Source organism: Haliotis rufescens, unplaced genomic scaffold (assembly GCF_023055435.1).
Source record: "Haliotis rufescens isolate VD_foot unplaced genomic scaffold, xgHalRufe1.0.p SCAF_7, whole genome shotgun sequence".
Taxonomy (NCBI): Eukaryota; Metazoa; Mollusca; class Gastropoda; order Lepetellida; family Haliotidae; genus Haliotis; species Haliotis rufescens.
In genome coordinates this window covers 50,936,130-50,954,062 of record NW_025964361.1, presented here as the reverse complement: position 1 = coordinate 50,954,062, position 17,933 = coordinate 50,936,130, and the positions used below count along the sequence as shown (strand labels likewise).

At 39.6% G+C, this 17,933-nt stretch overlaps 2 protein-coding genes across 2 annotated transcripts; one reads left to right on the top strand and one right to left on the bottom strand.

Annotated features, from left to right (window-relative positions):
* Nucleotides 1–1,936: 1,936 nt before the first annotated feature.
* Nucleotides 1,937–13,839, bottom strand: LOC125376038 (cytoplasmic FMR1-interacting protein-like). The gene is made up of 6 exons (XM_048387311.1): nucleotides 13,709–13,839; nucleotides 12,948–13,026; nucleotides 11,742–11,857; nucleotides 10,704–10,942; nucleotides 9,683–9,830; nucleotides 1,937–6,976 (listed from the first exon to the last, which is right to left on the bottom strand). Exons 1-6 carry the CDS (start codon nucleotides 13,832–13,834, stop codon nucleotides 6,809–6,811), a joined length of 876 nt encoding a protein of 291 aa, XP_048243268.1. The 5' UTR covers nucleotides 13,835–13,839; the 3' UTR covers nucleotides 1,937–6,808.
* Nucleotides 4,296–4,847, top strand: LOC125376236 (repetitive proline-rich cell wall protein 2-like). Its single transcript, XM_048388207.1, has one exon. The coding sequence runs from the start codon at nucleotides 4,296–4,298 to the stop codon at nucleotides 4,845–4,847; it is 552 nt and encodes a 183-aa protein (XP_048244164.1).
* Nucleotides 13,840–17,933: the final 4,094 nt, after the last annotated feature.

Genomic DNA, 17,933 nt, shown 5'->3' with positions numbered 1-17,933 from the left:
ATCCTGGAGGATAAATGTATATACCAGACTGCTGGCCCTTGTAATTCTGCAGCTTTGTACATTGTTCATATGTATAGACCGTACTTGTATACATAAAACAACTATTGTAGTTTAATACATCAAAATATCTGCCCGTGTAATATTTAATAGGGCGGTCTCTGTCTCTAGTTATCAGGTATGGCTTTTGTTAATTAATTTGTTGAGATGAAACACTGATGAGAGGAAAGACCAAATATTATGTTATTTTCAATATCATAACATTTACATCACTTTAAATGAAGCGCAGTTACTTTTTCCCATGATAATATATAATGATTTCTTGCGACCCTTGACATACAATTAAGTGCTGCAAAAGAAGTCTTTGCTGAAGCAGAAGCCTGGAGTGAGTGAGTGAGTGAGTGAGTCGGGTTTAACGCCGCTTTTAACATTATTCCAGTCATATCGCGGCGTGTCAGCTTAATGTGGGAGGAAAGCCCGAAGTGATGCAGGTTTGAGATGTTTACCACTTCGGTGAAACCCACGAGCACGGGTATGGTGCTAACAAACCTAGAAACATAATTGGGGCGAACCGGGATTCGAACCCACAATCATAGGTTTCTGGCATGCCCAAGGGATGCAACTCTGCACAGCGAATCGCGGCGCCTTAGACGACTGGGCCGCCCGTGCCCCCAGAAGCCTTGAGAAGTGTGAAAAGGAAGCTGAAGGAATTTGGCCATGTCACCATCTGTGGTGCTCCAGGAGAAGGGAAAACCACGACAGCTCTCATGTTGGGTTCACAGTACAGGAGAAAGGGGTACAAGCTGGCGTCTGTGGACAGGATTGATCAGTTTGACTTGGATAGCTTCTTGAGTTCATCACCGAGAGTATTTCTGATCATAGATGATATGTTTGGATCGGTTGGATTAGCGACAGATGCATCCCAGCTGTAACCCTGTCTGAATGAACTTGTTCTTGTCCTGTGTGGACGTCAATTCTGTATTTGGATTTCAACTTACTTGTAAAATAGTTATTGACTTTTCATCTTTTCCCAAACATATGAAGAACGTCAATGCACCACTGTTTTATCTTAGGATGAGATAAAAAAAACTGATCGATCAGCAACATTGGTTCTTATGCTACTGTGAGAGGAGAAGTTAGATTTGGCCATGTTGGAATCGGCAGGAAAGGAAGAGGCACTGAACAATATGGTCAGTGGGTTGACACCAGTTGTGTGTTTAAGGACAAAGGGTGTATGACCTACTGTCAAGGAATGCTGATCTGACACAGTGGACAGCAATTGTAATAGATAAATTTAACCTGATGTCAGGATGGCAATAGTAAAGCTGCCCATCCAACTCCATCTAGTTGCAGCTCCTGAAATACAAGCCACCATTCAACTCTCCACCACAGGTTTTCAAAGATGAAGACTGCCTCTGTGGTCTCATGGATAGAGCATCTGCCCAGAGAGCAAAAGGTGGGTTGTTCGATACCCAGCCACGTCATTCCGAAAGACGTAAAAGATTGTAGTCCTTGTTATCCTGCTTGGCACTCACACTAAGCAAAGTGTGCAGAATCACAACATGTATACTTAATCGGATGACCAATTCCCCCATGATTGGTTAACTCTGCTCTGATTATGGTTGATTAATGCGAATGAAGCCAACAGACATTCAGTACTTGGTGTTGACAAAGGATCATTATCACTCACATCTAGGGCTTCAAACCTACCACCAGTGGATCCTCACATGGTTAAGGGACACAACTCTTCATATCAACTTGTGGTGCTACAGACCATCTGGCTGGTGTTACCATCTGTGCCTCCCAGTCTCACCTAAATACTGTACATATTCAGCAGCCATTTGGACCATACAATATCCTTCTAAATGTATGAGAGACACAGGCTTCTGGGATCCTTGTACGGTCAGGAATACTCCTTGAGTACCAAGAAAATTACAAGTAATTTGGTAAATGTTTATTACATGATATAGTTAATAAATTCATTGATAGGAAAAAGTCTTTAAAAAATGTTGATATTCTGAAAAAGAATTCAGGATGATTTCTACTCAGAACAAAACTGTACAAACAGCATTAGGAAATGTACAATATTGAAATTGTTCACATGAAAGAGCATAATCTTGCAGCATGATGAGATACTGGGTGATACTACCTGCTACACAATAGGCTTTTAGAACAGTGTACTACCTATTAACAATTCCTTTCTTACTCGGTAAATATACATACAGCAGCATTTAAGCATTTAACAGATTAATATAAGTATTGATTTCTAGTCAGGAATTTATCTAGTATTCCAAAATAGGAGCCCTTCAAAAGCAAAATCAGGATTTTTTTATTTTGTTCAAGATTGAGTTTTATAAAAGTTACAAATTCTTTCCTCTTTTAAAAAAATGTATGTTAACATTAACTTCAATAATGTAATACTAAGCATTAAAGCCTCTTCTCATTATGGGTCCTGACTTCAATGAAATAGCTGCTCTGACCAAGCCATTATATTTTATATAACATTTTATATTTCACATGATCAGGGAATGTTTAATACCAATTTGGGATTTCTTAATGATATTTGCTGCAGCCTCTGAAGAAGCCTAGACAAACCCCTCCTAGGTATCTATACATAGAAACAGTGGGCTATTGTTATCCCAAGCAGGAACAACTCAGCTTTGAGATCACCCAAGGGATTGCAATGAACATGCATCTGGGGCTTCATTTCATGACCAACAGATGTTCATCGTGATTGAGATAACAAGAGTTAAGTGTATGTGGTTTAAATGCAGTCATGGACCAAGCAGAATATTTCTAAAATAACAAACAAAATATCTGTTTTTTTACGTATGCTGACCTAGGAAAAGTGTAAATTCAGCACATATGTCTTCAAAAACACTTATTATTCCTGTTTAATCACCATACTTAAAAAATTGTTACAAAAAGTAAAACATTATTGCTACCAACATTTCATTAATTTGGCAGCAACACCCCAATGATCAAATTCAGAATATGGTTTTATGATATTTTCATAATTTTACCAGCATAATCTTTTCTAGTGTTTGGATCTACTGAAAGCAAAGTAAGCTCTTGTGAAAAGGAATACAACGAAACATAAAGACAAGCACAGCAACACTACAACAGCCGACAACCAAGCCTCCGCGCCACCCTGAGCCAGTCAACATGTCTGAATTATCACAGATACTAGCTACCACACAACTATGCATAGAAGACTAACGGATCTAAAACTGCCTATGTCTATTCAAACTTATCGCAAAATACAAACTTAGAAAATTTAGTCTGCCGCACAAACATGGTTCATTTCTACAATGCATCATGCAAGCTGATGCTATGAACTCACCCTGATTATCAGTGAAATGGCAACAAACCACAACATACTACCATTGCATAATGAAAGGAAAGTTCTCAGGAAAATAGTCTTTAAGTAGTTATGATGCTGAAAATTTGGGTCCTCATCACAGGATCATAGACAAATACCACCTTGGTTGGATCCACAAAAACAGTATTATTGCCTGCAGACGAACCAGAATTTGTTTTCAAATCCAAGATCCAGACACACCGAAGGGGCATAACTCTGCAATGGTTAATTTCATCATAGGTATAACCAGAGTGGCTAATCTTTGTTTTCATGTATAACAATTATCATCTTGATCAGTATGAACAGACACGCAATATTCTTATGTAAAATACAAACAGGAAATTACTTCATAGACTAGCAACATCAATGAGGTAACTGGTATGTTTCGTCATATAAAAACGTCCAAGCACTTATCTAACACCGAAATCTGACATTTGATTGCACTTGCCTCTGGTGATGTCGGCACCACTCAATCACCTTTACGCAGTAAAAAAACATATCTACAAAAATCTCCAAGAGAAAGTTATTGAATGTGAAACATGTACATGAAGTATTTGATTGGTATTTAGGAGTGGGTTGAACAGGAAGACTTAGCACTTTAATTTCAAGGGAAAATAACACAGATGTTTTGTCCTCATTTTTCCTGTCTCCTACTATCTACAATATTTGAGCAGTTAATTTGCACAGAGAGAAAATATGGATATTTTATTTGTATAGCGATGTAGCTGCAGAAAACACTCCATAAACTCCTTCTTTTGATGTCTGATGATGTCCTGATGGTCAGTTCCTTCATGTCTAAGTATGTTGCTATGAATTGTTCTTGACTATTCCCACCACAGGGAAACTAGTGAGTGAGAGAATGAGTAGGGTGTTGTGCTGTTTTAGCATTGTTCCATTCATATCAAGCCTGGGGAAACTAAGGATAGAGAAACCAAGCATGGAGAAACCAAGCATGGAGAAACCAAGCATGGAGAAACCAAGCATAGAGAAACCAGGCATGGAGAAACCAAGCATTGAGGAACCAAGCATTGAGGAACCAAGCATGGAGAAACCAAGCATGGAGAAACCAGGCATGGAGAAACCAAGCATGGAGAAACCAGGCATGGAGAAACCAAGCATTGCGGAACCAAGCATTGAGGAACCAAGCATGGAGAAACCAAGCATTGAGGAACCAAGCATTGAGGAACCAGGCATGGAGAAACCAGGCATGGAGAAACCAAGCATTGAGGAACCAAGCATGGAGAAACCAGGCATGGATAAACGAAGCTTGGAAAAACCAAGCATGGATAAATCAAGCATGGAGAAACCAAGCACGGAGAAACTAGGCATGGATAAACTAGGCATGGAGAAACCAAGCATGGAGAAACCAGGCATGGAGAAACCAAGCATAGAGAAACCAAGCATAGAGAAACCAAGCATGGAGACACTAGGCATGGATAAACTAAGCATAGAGAAACCAAGCATGGAGAAACCAAGCATGGGAAACTAAGCATTGGCTTCATACATTGAACCCAGGCTTTTGAAAAGTAAGCTACGATTTCTCCACAACACTACTCCAAGGCCCCCCACAGGAACCCTACCAGACTGATGCTGTGGTACAACAACCAAGGAGTGATGACTGACAAGATGAGGTGATACAAGGAAGCTGATAGCTCTGCAAATTAGGTGCCCATCATCTCCACCAAGAAGATGAAGAACTAATCAACAAGGTACATAAATTACAAGAATAAATACAAGAAACAAATACCTTATACTTGAAGATTTTACAGTTCAATTAGATTAAAGATGAATAGCAATCATCATAACATAAAATTGAAAAAAATGATGGTGATGACTGATCAACAAACTCCCTTAGTTCATTGGAAAGTAATATGCAAATTATCAATATTAAATGATGCAAATGACAGTGAGAGTAATCTCCCCTTACGGCTGTTGTTTTAATGAATTAATCCATCCAAAGCCTGAACAATATAAACCAAATGCATGGATGTGCTTCACTGATTTTTGGATTACTGTCTTAATGAAATATTTTGGCATGTCTAGGACAACATTGATTTCAGATCTGTGCATGGGTCTCAAACAAAGACAAGCTACAAATAAAGGTAACAAATGCAATTATTAAGCACATACATGTCATAAAAATAAACTTCTGAAATAGACGAAGATCTGTAAATGGCAAGTCATTAACATCATTAAGACATATCTAACAAGCCCAAGTTGACTTTTACTTCAGACAACTAAAATTATGATAAAATAGTAACTTAAATCACCAGGAATCAAAACTCAAATATGATCACTATAACATCATATTTCTTAGGGACAAATTCAAAAGAAAAACAATTAAAATAGAAGTATAAGACACTATCATTGTTACACAGTGTCTAGGCAGATAATAAGCTGAATATTATCTTCAAAACCCTGATTTCAAGGAGGATGTACAAAACTGGGATAACGTGGAATATATTACACAATAATTTCAATGAGGGCAAACTATTTTGACTTAATTAATGCAAAGAAAAAATACCCTATTCCTTCCAAATAAAATTCATAGAACAAATTAAATATGCATCTGCCTAAAGTTCAACAGTCCATCACTGTGACCTTACAACTCTATCATTAGTTAATTCTGGGGGTGAGTGAATGAGTATGGTTTTACGCCGATTTGGGCAATATTACGATAGGGGACACCAGAAATGGGCTTCACACACTGTACCATGTAGGGAATCGAATCTGGATCTTCGGTGTGATGAGCAAAGGTTTAAACCAGTAGACAACCCAACCGACCCATTTAGTCCTGCAAGAAAATGTTTGTGAAACTGAATGCAAAGATCTCTGGCTCTCTGCACAGGATGATCAATAGGCTGTACCTCTACACATCCCCAGCCCATCAGGAACACTCCCTACATGGGGCAGATGCAGTCATAGTGTCATATCAATTATTTATAATAGATTTCAATTCTGGTTATGAAACAATGTCAAGCATGGTAAAGCAGGTAATTAATAATTTTGCCGTTAATAAAATCAATTAATTAAATGACACTGATTAACCATTTATGGCACATTTTTGTTCTCTATAACCATGTGTTCAGCATCTTGTACCCAGAAACTGCAACATCAGCAACTTTCTCAGATTCACATTTTTTGGTCAGTTTGTAAATACTGAAACTGACTTCCACATTTGGATGTTGAAGGTACACATATTTTAATGAACTATTACACAGGTTTCTTTGCTAATATTGGACATAAGGAAGTACCGACTGTTCAGAGACCCAGAAAATGAAGCCTGTGCTATCTACCTGTAGTATATACTATGCAACAGTGTCAGTAAGGGGTTTACTTCCATGCTGCTTTCAATAACAGTCCAGCTATATCACAGCTGGACCACCAGAATGGGCTTCAAACCCTATTCGATGACGAGCTAACGCTTCACCCACTAGGCTCCCCAGTGCTTCAGATGGTAGTAGCGAGAGACTGGTGAATGGGGGGAGGGAAGCAGCGGACGTGCTCCACCGGCATACTCTCCGTGTCACTTGTCTTCATGTATTTGTTGAGAACGGAGAAAATCTGGTTGTTGAGGATCTGGAACTTGCGGATGCGATCCACCATTCTCTTCAGTTGCTAAAAACACAAATGAGTGAGTGAGTGAGTGAGTGAGTGAGTGAGCAAATGAGTGAGTGAGTGAGTGAGTGAGTGAGTGAGTGAGTGTATATCATTGTCAGTACATCAAGTACATTGCTGTCTGGACCAGACTAACAGGTGATCAGGTTAGCCATGTGACAGCTGATACCATGTTCTCGTGTGATCACTATCATATAGCGACCATGCTTGTTGTAAGAGGCGACTAAAGGGATTGGGCGGGTGGTCAGGCTTGCTGACTTAGTTGATGGATATCATCGTATCACAAATGTATAGATCGATGCTCATGATGTCAATCACTGGATTATCTGTTTCAGACTCAATTACTTACAGACCGCCGTCATATAGCAAAAATATTGCTGAGAGCGGCGTTAAACACAAACAATGTGGTCAAGTGCTCGAGGGCCATTGCACTTATGGCAAATTATGCATATAAGGTTTTGAAGAAAAAGAATATATAAATTTTATGTAGTTCAAACAACCAACCTGGAAAAAATATACAATTTCTTAATAACACCATAACACCATTACACCATCAAACAATAACACCAAAACACATTAATACCATCACACAATAACACCAGTGCACCAAAACACACCTACATCAAACAATAACAAATTAACACCCTAACACCATCACACAATAACACATTAACACCATCACAAAATAACACGTTAACACCCTTACACCATCCCACAATAATACATTAACACCCTAGCACCATTGCACAATAACACATTAACACCTTGACACCATCACACAATAACACAATAACACCATCTCACAATAACACATTAACACCCTAACACCATCACACAGTAACACATTAACACCCTAACACCATCACACAATAACACATTAACACCATCACACATTAACACCCTAACACCATCACACAGTAACACATTAACACCCTAACACCAGTGCACAATAGCACATTAACACCCTAACACCATCACACATTAACACCCTAACACCAGTGCACAACAGCACATTAACACCCTAACACCATCCCACAATAATACATTAACACCCTAGCACCATTGCACAATAACACATTAACACCTTGACACCATCACACAATAACACCCTAACACCATCGCACAATAACACATTAACACCTTGACACCATCACACAGTAACACATTAACACCCTTACACCATCACACAATAACACCCTAATACCATCGCACAATAACACATTAACACCCTAACACCATCACACAGTAACACATTAACACCCTTACACCATCACACAATAACACCCTAGCACCATTGCACAATAACACATTAACACCTTGACACCATCACACAATAACACCCTAACACCATCGCACAATAACACATTAACACCCTAACACCATCACACAGTAACACATTAACACCCTTACACCATCACACATCAACACCCTAACACCATCACACAATAACACCCTAACACCATCGCACAAAAACACATTAACAGCCTCACACCATCGCAAAATAGCACATTAACACCCTTACACCATCACACATCAACACCCTAACACCATCACACAATAACACCCTAACACCTTCGCACAAAAACATATTACCACCATCACATATTATCACCATTACACAATAACACCAGTACACAACAACACCAGTACACCCTAACACCATCACACAATAACACATTAACACCCAAAACCATCACACAATAACACCCTAACACCATCACACAATAACACCATCACACAACAACACCCTAACACCATCACACAATAACACCCTAACACCATCGCACAAAAACATATTACCACCATCACATATTATCACCATTACACAATAACACCAGTACTCAACAACACAAGTACACCCTAACACCATCACACAATAACACCATCACACAATAACACCATCACACAACAACACCCTAGCACCATCACACAATAACACCCTAACACCATCGCACAAAACATATTACCACCATCACATATTATCACCATTACACAATAACACCAGTACACAACAACACCAGTACACCCTAACACCATCACACAATAACACCCTAACACCATCGCACAAAACATATTACCACCATCACATATTACCACCATCACAAATTATCACCAGTACACAACAACACCAGTACACAACAACACCAGTACACAACAACACCAGTACACCATTACACCATCACACAATAACACATTAACACCCTAACACCATCACACAACAACACCCTAACACCATCACACAACAACACCCTAACACCATCATACAACAACACCCTAACACCATCACACAACAACACCCTAACACCATCACACAATAACACCATCACACAACAACACCCTAACACCATCACACAACAACACCCTAACACCATCACACAATAACACCATCACACAACAACACCCTAACACCATCACACAACAACACCCTAACACCATCACACAACAACACCCTAACACCATCACACAATAACACCATCACACAACAACACCCTAACAACATCACACAATAACACCATCACACAACAACACCCTAACACCATCACACAATAACACCATCACACAACAACACCCTAACACCATCACACAATAACACCATCTACACCATCACACAATAACACCATCACACAACAACACCATCACACAACAACACCATCACACCCTAACACCATCACACAACAACACAACACCAAGATGAGTTGTACTTACAATGCCCTTGACATTTTCATCCTTCATGTCCACTCGGTTGACTCGCAGTATGTGATAGCAGAAGTCCAGGCACTCGAACCTCCGCTGTTGCCCTAGCAACATGATCAGAGTACATCCCGCCCAGTTCAGTCCCTCACCGAACAGCTCTCTGGAACACAGGACACATCAACCATACTGCTGCCGTCCACATCAGGAATGCACTAACCTACTCTCTGTTCAGGGCTACAGTGATTTATATTGGTTAATTTTATTGGACAGTGACTGACCGTATTCCAAAATGTCCCAGTACCATTTTTCAAATTTTGTAAAGACAGAGAAGAATGTCCTATTAATGCTGATAAAATCATGAAAATGTCCTAATGCTGATAAAATCATGAAAATGTCCTATTAATGCTGATAAAATCATGAAAATGTCCTAATGCTAATTGTCTGCAGCAAAATCACTGGTGACATAGCCATTAACTGGCCTCCATCTCCACCCTGTCAGTGAGGAGATAATTGTAAGTCTGTGACACCACATGACTCATTGTATTTGATTCTGGCAGGATCTGGTCACTTTGACAGCAAAGTGTTTCCACAAAGAAATCAACTCAAGAGTGGGTATTAAATTGATTGGTTGAAAGTAATATTTAAATGCAATCAAAAGTATAGAAATCTGGAATAATTATGGTAAAAAAAGTCTTTCTTAATATCAATCTTTCATCAGTTACCAAACGGCAAAATAGAATAATAGTCTGGCTTAAATCAACATGATTTCATTAAATACTTTATCAGATCGTAATTGGTTAGATAATTGTTCTTGGCATTTTCTTACAATGGTGTCAAGTTGCCATGGAAACTGATCCAACCGACTAATTTTTTTAAACTACTGCATTTTATATTAGATCATTTATTTTCACTGTTATTTCAGTACATTGAAATTTGTAACTAAGAAACACTACAATTCTAAATTCTCCAGCAACAATCACATAATATATATATATATCTGAAAACTGAAAACATCAAAACTTTCAACACTTACTCCACAGTGAATTTATTCTCTCCGACGGGCATACAGAACACAAACTGTACCGCTGACCATAGGCGGTGGAACTCGGTACACTTGTCCACGTTCATGACACCGTTGACGGGCGGCATGCCGTGCCACAGCGGCTCATTGAGGAATGACTTGATGCGGTTGAGGACGACCTCAAACATGGACAGTCCACAGCACAGGCGTTCTCGAGTCAGCAGGTCACCCTCCGCAGCAATGTCGGCTTGCTGCAACAACATTCTTCCAATACAGGTGGAGGCCAGTAGGAGGTTTCAGAGTCCTCTACTCCAGTTAAACTGAATAACTGTTTGTCTTAATCAACACCTCTCTTTTTTCTAAACTTCCTTTCATAATAATTAGTCCATCTCTAGGTATCACATTTTTTATTATTTGGTTTACACAAATTTTGGCTTAAACTTAATGTAGATCCTAATGAATGAAAAAGATGGCCAAATATCAAAAGATAATTGATAGTCTTTTTTAAAAATAAAGATTTTTAGTTGTAATATTTGCCATTTCTTTTCACCTAATTCAATGTTAATTGTAAAACAGAATCACACCCCCAAAAATGTCAAAATATTTTCAAAATTTCATATTTTTGGGTCAGTCTCATGAACCAACTAAAACAACATTAGGCCCTACAAATTCTAACTGCATATAACCATCAGAGATGCAAACAAGAAGCACAAGCAGTTTGACTGCATAATCTGATCATAAGGAAGATCTTAAAACAAACCTAAACCATTATCCTTTTTGACACAAAAATATGACACTGAACAAACAATCATTTTGTTGTGATCTGAGCAGTCTGACAGCTGTGTGTCTAAGATAGGAGCATCTCCAAAATGCACTCACACAGAGGATTGTCTTTAAGATAATTAAGTTTCCATGGAGACAGATCTGTATATATTTCACCATTATTTCCGCATGATTATTACAGTGTGATGGATGTACCCTGCGGAGTGTATAAGGTCAGAAAGATGGTCGTGATGTAGTGAAGACAGTTGAAGTGACGTAACATCTCACCGTCTGGTTGCCGAGTTTCTTGATGACGGACACAATCTGAAGCGCTGCATACTTCTTCTCCAGCTGTTTCATCACTTGTTTCAGCTCCTCATCACGATTCTTCCGATTATCTGCATCTGTAATCGAGTGTGAGTGAGTTAGATATTAAACCGCTTTTAGCAATATTCCAGCAATATCACGGCCGGGGACACCAGCAATGGGCTTCACACATTGTACCCATGTCGGGAATTGAACCCGGTTCTTTGGCGTGACAAGCCAACACTTTAACCACTAGGCTACCCAACTGTCCCCATCTGTAATTGAAATAGTAGTTACATGACATCATGACCGAGAACTAGTAAAAATGCCCTGCATAGTAATCCCCAATGAGTAGGGAAGTGAGTGTTTGTTTGTTCGGTGTTTAACGCCACACTCAGCGATATTTTAGCTATAGGATGGTGATCTGTAAATAAGTCCGGACCAGACAATCCAGTGATAGATATCATGAGCATCATATCAGTGATGCAGACTAATGTGCATCATATCGGTGATGCAGACAAATGTGCATCATATCCTTGATGCAGACTTATGAGACATATAAGTGATGCAGACTAATGTGCATCATATCCGTGACGCAGACTAATGTGACATATAGGTGATGCAGACAAATGTGATAAATAAGTGATGCAGACTAATGTGCAACATATCGGTGATGCAGACTAATGTGCATCATATCCGTGACGCAGACTAAAGTGCATCATGTCCGTGATGCAGACTAATGTGCATCATATCCTTGATGCAGACTAATGTGACATATAAGTGATGCAGACTAATGAGCAACAAATCAGTGATGCAGACAAATGTGCATTATATCCGTGATGCAGACTAAAGTGCATCATATCCGTGATGCAGACTAATGTGACATATAAGTGATGCAGACTAATGTGCAACATATCAGTGATGCAGACAAATGTGACATATAAGTGATGCAGACTAATGTGCAACAAATCAGTGATGCAAAGCTATGTAACATGCCATAACTTATCCTTACAACAGACCATGCATCTTAAGTGATTGACCTCATGAGCATTGATCCAGGCAATTGGGATCCGATGACATGCATCAACCAACTAAGCAAGATCCCATTAGTCGCCTCTTACAAAAAGCATAGTCACCTTTTACGGCAAACATGGGATGCTGAAGACCTGAATAATTACACATGTTTACCTTTGACGTGGATGAATGGCTTTGGGATGATGTTCTGGAAGGGAGCCGCATGCTTCAAGTCACACACTTCCTCCTGGGTCTGTGACAAGAACACAAGGTCAGAGTGGCGGAGTTGGGAAAAGATGACCGATACTGCGATAGTGTATTCACTTCTTCACAGACAATGCTTCAGAAATATCACTGATATTATCCCTCTTTGTTTTTTTAAATCCTGGACGACCTTTTGTCAAGGTGGATTCAGTTTTGTGGCAATATGTCAAATATACCATAGGACAGATAGGGATTCCAATTACAATTAAACATAAATTATCCTTTACCTGGTATCACTGCCAAATTTTACACATCTATGGATGTAATATTTTCCTTTCTGGAAATATACTGAAATCTAGATATTTCACAAAGCTATCATTGCATCACAATCATAATATGATTGAGTCTCCAAGAGGCACACTAGTTGTTAGCGGCATGACTTTCTTTCCGGTTTGCTTGTTTGTTGTTTATCGCCGCACTCAGTAATGTTCCAGCTATATGACGGCGGTCTGTAAAATAATCGAGTCTGTACCAGACAATCCACGCAATTGGGATCGATGTCATGCATCAACCAAGTCAGCGAGCCTGACCACCCGATCCCGTTAGTTGCCTCGTACAACAAGCATAGTTGCCTTTTACAGTAAGCATTGGACGATGAAGACCTGTTCTACCCCGGATCTTCACGGGTCCGTTCTTTCCTGATGAAACCTTTCCCTACTGCTACAACTCACCAGAGCCTGTTCCACCAGCAGAGTGAACAGAATGGCATTGCCCATCTCCCTGAAGCTCTGGAACACCTCCGTCCTCAAGTCAGGATACTGAATCAGGTCTGTCAGCTGGGCCTGGTAGTACCCCATCACACCTGCAGGATTCAAAGAGTCTCACTAGACTCATATATCAGAGAGCTTCCAACATGATGACGTCTTACATTGAACAACACTATTTTTGAGAGGAAAGTGTCTAGTTTCCCATAGATGTAGCTTGCCAACGCAGATGAATGCAATGGCTGAATGATTGCATTAAAAAAGCATTCAATTAGCATTGGGAGAAAAGGTACAGATGACAGCCATGAAAATTATGAGGATATCTGGGAAATAGAGAATCTCACCCGCGTGTCTTTTGATATCAAACAATCAACACGAGCTGATAAAAGTGGGAAAAGTCCGAGGCTTGCCGAGGAGTTTTTCCACTTTATCGAGTGTTGATATATTTTGATATCAAAAGACACGAGGGTGAGATTTTATTTATCATCCAACATCATTCTTCCAACTTTTTCAGTTTGTAGACAGTAATAAAAAGTGTCTTAAGTGTAAAAAGTACTGTTAACAGCTTCAGTTGCATTCAGCCATTAGTGATGTCATTTGATTGTGACATCATGGTAACCAATGACGTCACAAAGGTCTGCAAAGCATTGTGATACAATCTCGCCCAAGCGATATCTCCTTTCGGAGCCAGTTTTTGATGATAAATACCAAGCAACCCTGTTCATTAAATTGACTTGTCAGACATTGCCGAGGATGGACTGTATTTATCATTATTTAAGTACGGTTAAATGTTTTTATAGCTTGTGCATTTTATTAACATCCTTAAAACGGCAATAAAAAATAAAAAATCTCTTATATGAAATAAACTTGTTTATCCTACAATAAAACGCTGCAGGGAGAATAAACCATGAGGGGCCCAATTGTTTATCATACAATAAAACACTGTTGGGAGAATAAACTATGAGTTTATTCTCCCTGCAGTGTTATTTTGTACGATAAACAACTCCCTGCCCTTCTTCTATGCTTACTCTTTCTATGCGAGCAGCTGGGTGTACTACAGTGTAGCTAAATTGATTCTGTGTATTCGGGAATGAAGGAAATTTGAGAAATCAGCTAAGGCTACAGTGGACAACATTTGCCCACACTGATCATTTCCCTTTCCACAATTTTTGGAAAAATGTGCTCGATTTAGGTCCTCATGCACGAAGAGGATAAGACGTACAGCACTGCGAGTGGTGCAGACGTATATACCATGCAACATGTGCCTTGCACGTATTGGTTATTTAAAAAAAGGGTTGCGTTTGAATTGAGAGATAGCATTGCTGGCACATTAGGTAGGTTGACTGAACAGGGCAATGACCATTTGTTTGTTGAAAGTAATAACACACATCGGTGTGAATGATGTCAGGTCAGGATGGACAGTCACAGAAGGGACATCTCGAATACTTTGTATCTACCATATTTGGAGGCACAAAGGAAAACAAGGACAACTTGAGATAGTCTGAAGTTTATTTTCAAATGGTATCACATTGATGGAGAATGTGTTTCAATTCCTCATGCCAGAACTCCAGGTGGACGACCCTGTCGAACATCAGGAATTTGACGCTACAATATAATATCAGAGCATCATTTGGAATTTCCAAACGCATCGGAAAGTCAAGTTTTCGACTATTGCATATGTAGGGATGAATAACATAATTCTGTGAGATGTTCGAGGGCGGTCTTCCTTCAAAATGTGTCTACTATGAAGGTACATCATTGGACTTATCATCAGACCACTTTATTCGGAATGGGGTTTTCAAAATAGAAGTGGGTCTACTTATCTTGGAAATTAAAAATGACTCGCGAGCGAGAGCGAAAGCGATAATGACCATGACCATTCTTTGGATTCGGGATTAAATTCTGACAACTTAGACTGGTTGATTTCGAAATAAAGATGTACATCATTAGGAATTTGGTGACTAGTTGCTTGTTGTGATGTAAATATATTGTGTTTTTTGCCTGCAAGAAAAAGTTCAATGTCCATAAAATATATGATTTTTAAGAAATGAATTCAAACTTCTAGCTCACTGTATCTGCATCTATTGCCTCATTGAATCCGAAATTGTTTGTCAATGAATGAATGAATTATTTAATATTGTAACCATGATCATATTATAATTCTAAGATATGTCTTGTGGTAGTACCTATCTGAGACATTGTTTGTAATTATTTGGCATATTTTTACTGGTCCTCAGATACATATATACCAATACTATTATATATTGATAATGTATTATGGTGGTATGAATATACAGATATGTTAACTAATTTGAAACCCATTTTTCTTGCTCTAAAACCGAAAGGGCATGTATAACAAGGGTATTTGATATTTTGATATATACATTAGGAAAATAAACATTATATGAAATTTTGTAACTCAGAATAACAGATGGGATTTCGTTATTGGAAATGTAAATCAAAGGATAACAGTACACTGGTGAAGCAAGAACCTGTGAATAATGCTTAAGAATAATTGTATTCTAATCTGTTACGCGTGTAGTGACAATACACAAGTTATCGCAAATTCTACCATGAATTGGAAATTACTCGATTCTGATTGGTTAATCAGAGTCTATTAAATCACAATAAACCCCCTCTGCTGGTTTGACGGTCGCATCACCGCGGAAGCAAATATTTATAGAATAATACTTTTCCAGTCATTGTCGGTAAAACATAGTTGAATAATTTTATCTACAATGAAAGGTTACGAAATGCAAAGTTTTAGTTACTACAATATTCAAAGGATGTGTGGCAATACATTTCGTACAGAAAACACGATGGAAATCTACAAGGATAAAGTGTTTTAAGTTTTGGGAGCAACAGAGAGCTTGAAATTTGGCGCTTTTCTATGGATGACTGTCACGTCATATCCGTTGCGTCACAATGAGCAATATGGCGTCATAATAGTGACGTTCGGTGTTGAACGAAAGTCTTGCAAAGCTTGCTTAGTTTTCTTCTGGGATGCCCACCTGAATGTCTGTCATATGTTCGAATGAAGTATCACGGTGTAAACAAACTGCTTCAGTATATACAACGCAATATGCCGTTTCACGCAATATATTTGCTGACACCAAAGAGTTTGCGTTATTTTGTCATGGTAGAATGGGGATAAACATACTGTGTTTTCAATGTAGAGCTAGGTTACCTGTAGATTTAACCGCGCTAAACTTAACATTTTGAACCTAAATTCAATTTACCGCGGTTACATCTACAGTTAACCCATATCTACATTGAAACCACAGCGTGTTTATCTCCTAATCATCACCAGGTGTACCACAGCTCTACCTCTACAGTCTGTCCATTGTACATGTGCCCCGTGTACCACAGCTCTACCTCTACAGCTTTGTCCATTGTACATGTGCCCCGTGTGCCACAGCTCTACCTCTACAGTTCTGTCAATTGTACATGTGCCCCGTGTGCCACAGCTCTTCCTCTACAGTTCTGTCCATTGTACATGTGCCCCGTCTGCCACAGCTCTACCTCTACAGCTCTGTCCATTGTACATGTGCCCCGTGTGCCACAGCTCTACCTCTACAGCTTTGTCCATTGTACATGTGCCCCGTGTACCACAGCTCTACCTCTACAGCTTTGTCCATTGTACATGTGCCCCGTGTGCCACAGCTCTACCTCTACAGCTTTGTCCATTGTACATGTGCCCCGTGTGCGACAGCTCTACCTCTACAGTTCTGTCCATTGTACATGTGCCCCTTGTGCCACAGCTCTACCTCTACAGCTTTGTCCATTGTACATGTGCCCCGTGTGCCACAGCTCTACCTCTACAGCTTTGTCCATTGTACGTGTGCCCCGTGTGCCACAGCTCTACCTCTACAGCTTTGTCCATTGTACATGTGCCCCGTGTGCCACAGCTCTACTTCTACAGCTTTGTCCATTGTACATGTGCCCCGTGTGCCACAGCTCTACCTCTACAGTTCTGTCCATTGTACATGTGCCCCGTGTGCCACAGCTCTACCTCTACAGTTCTGTCCATTGTACATGTGCCCCGTGTACCACAGCTCTACCTCTACAGCTTTGTCCATTGTACATGTGCCCCGTGTGCTACAGCTCTACCACTACAGTCCTGTCCATTGTACATGTGCCCCGTGTGCCACAGCTCTACCTCTACAGCTTTGTCCATTGTACATGTGCCCCG

Excerpts from the sequence above, each read along its gene's own strand:
- LOC125376236 (XM_048388207.1), top strand. The coding sequence starts at position 4,296 with ATGGAGAAACCAAGCATGGAGAAACCAAGCATGGAGAAACCAAGCATA.
- LOC125376038 (XM_048387311.1), bottom strand. The coding sequence starts at position 13,834 with ATGGGGTACTACCAGGCCCAGCTGACAGACCTGATTCAGTATCCTGAC. Across the intron at positions 13,027-13,708 it reads TGCTGGTGGAACAGGCTCTG|ACCCAGGAGGAAGTGTGTGA; the intron begins GTGAGTTGTAGC and ends TTCTTGTCACAG. Across the intron at positions 9,831-10,703 it reads GAGAATAAATTCACTGTGGA|AGAGCTGTTCGGTGAGGGAC; the intron begins GTAAGTGTTGAA and ends CCTGTGTTCCAG.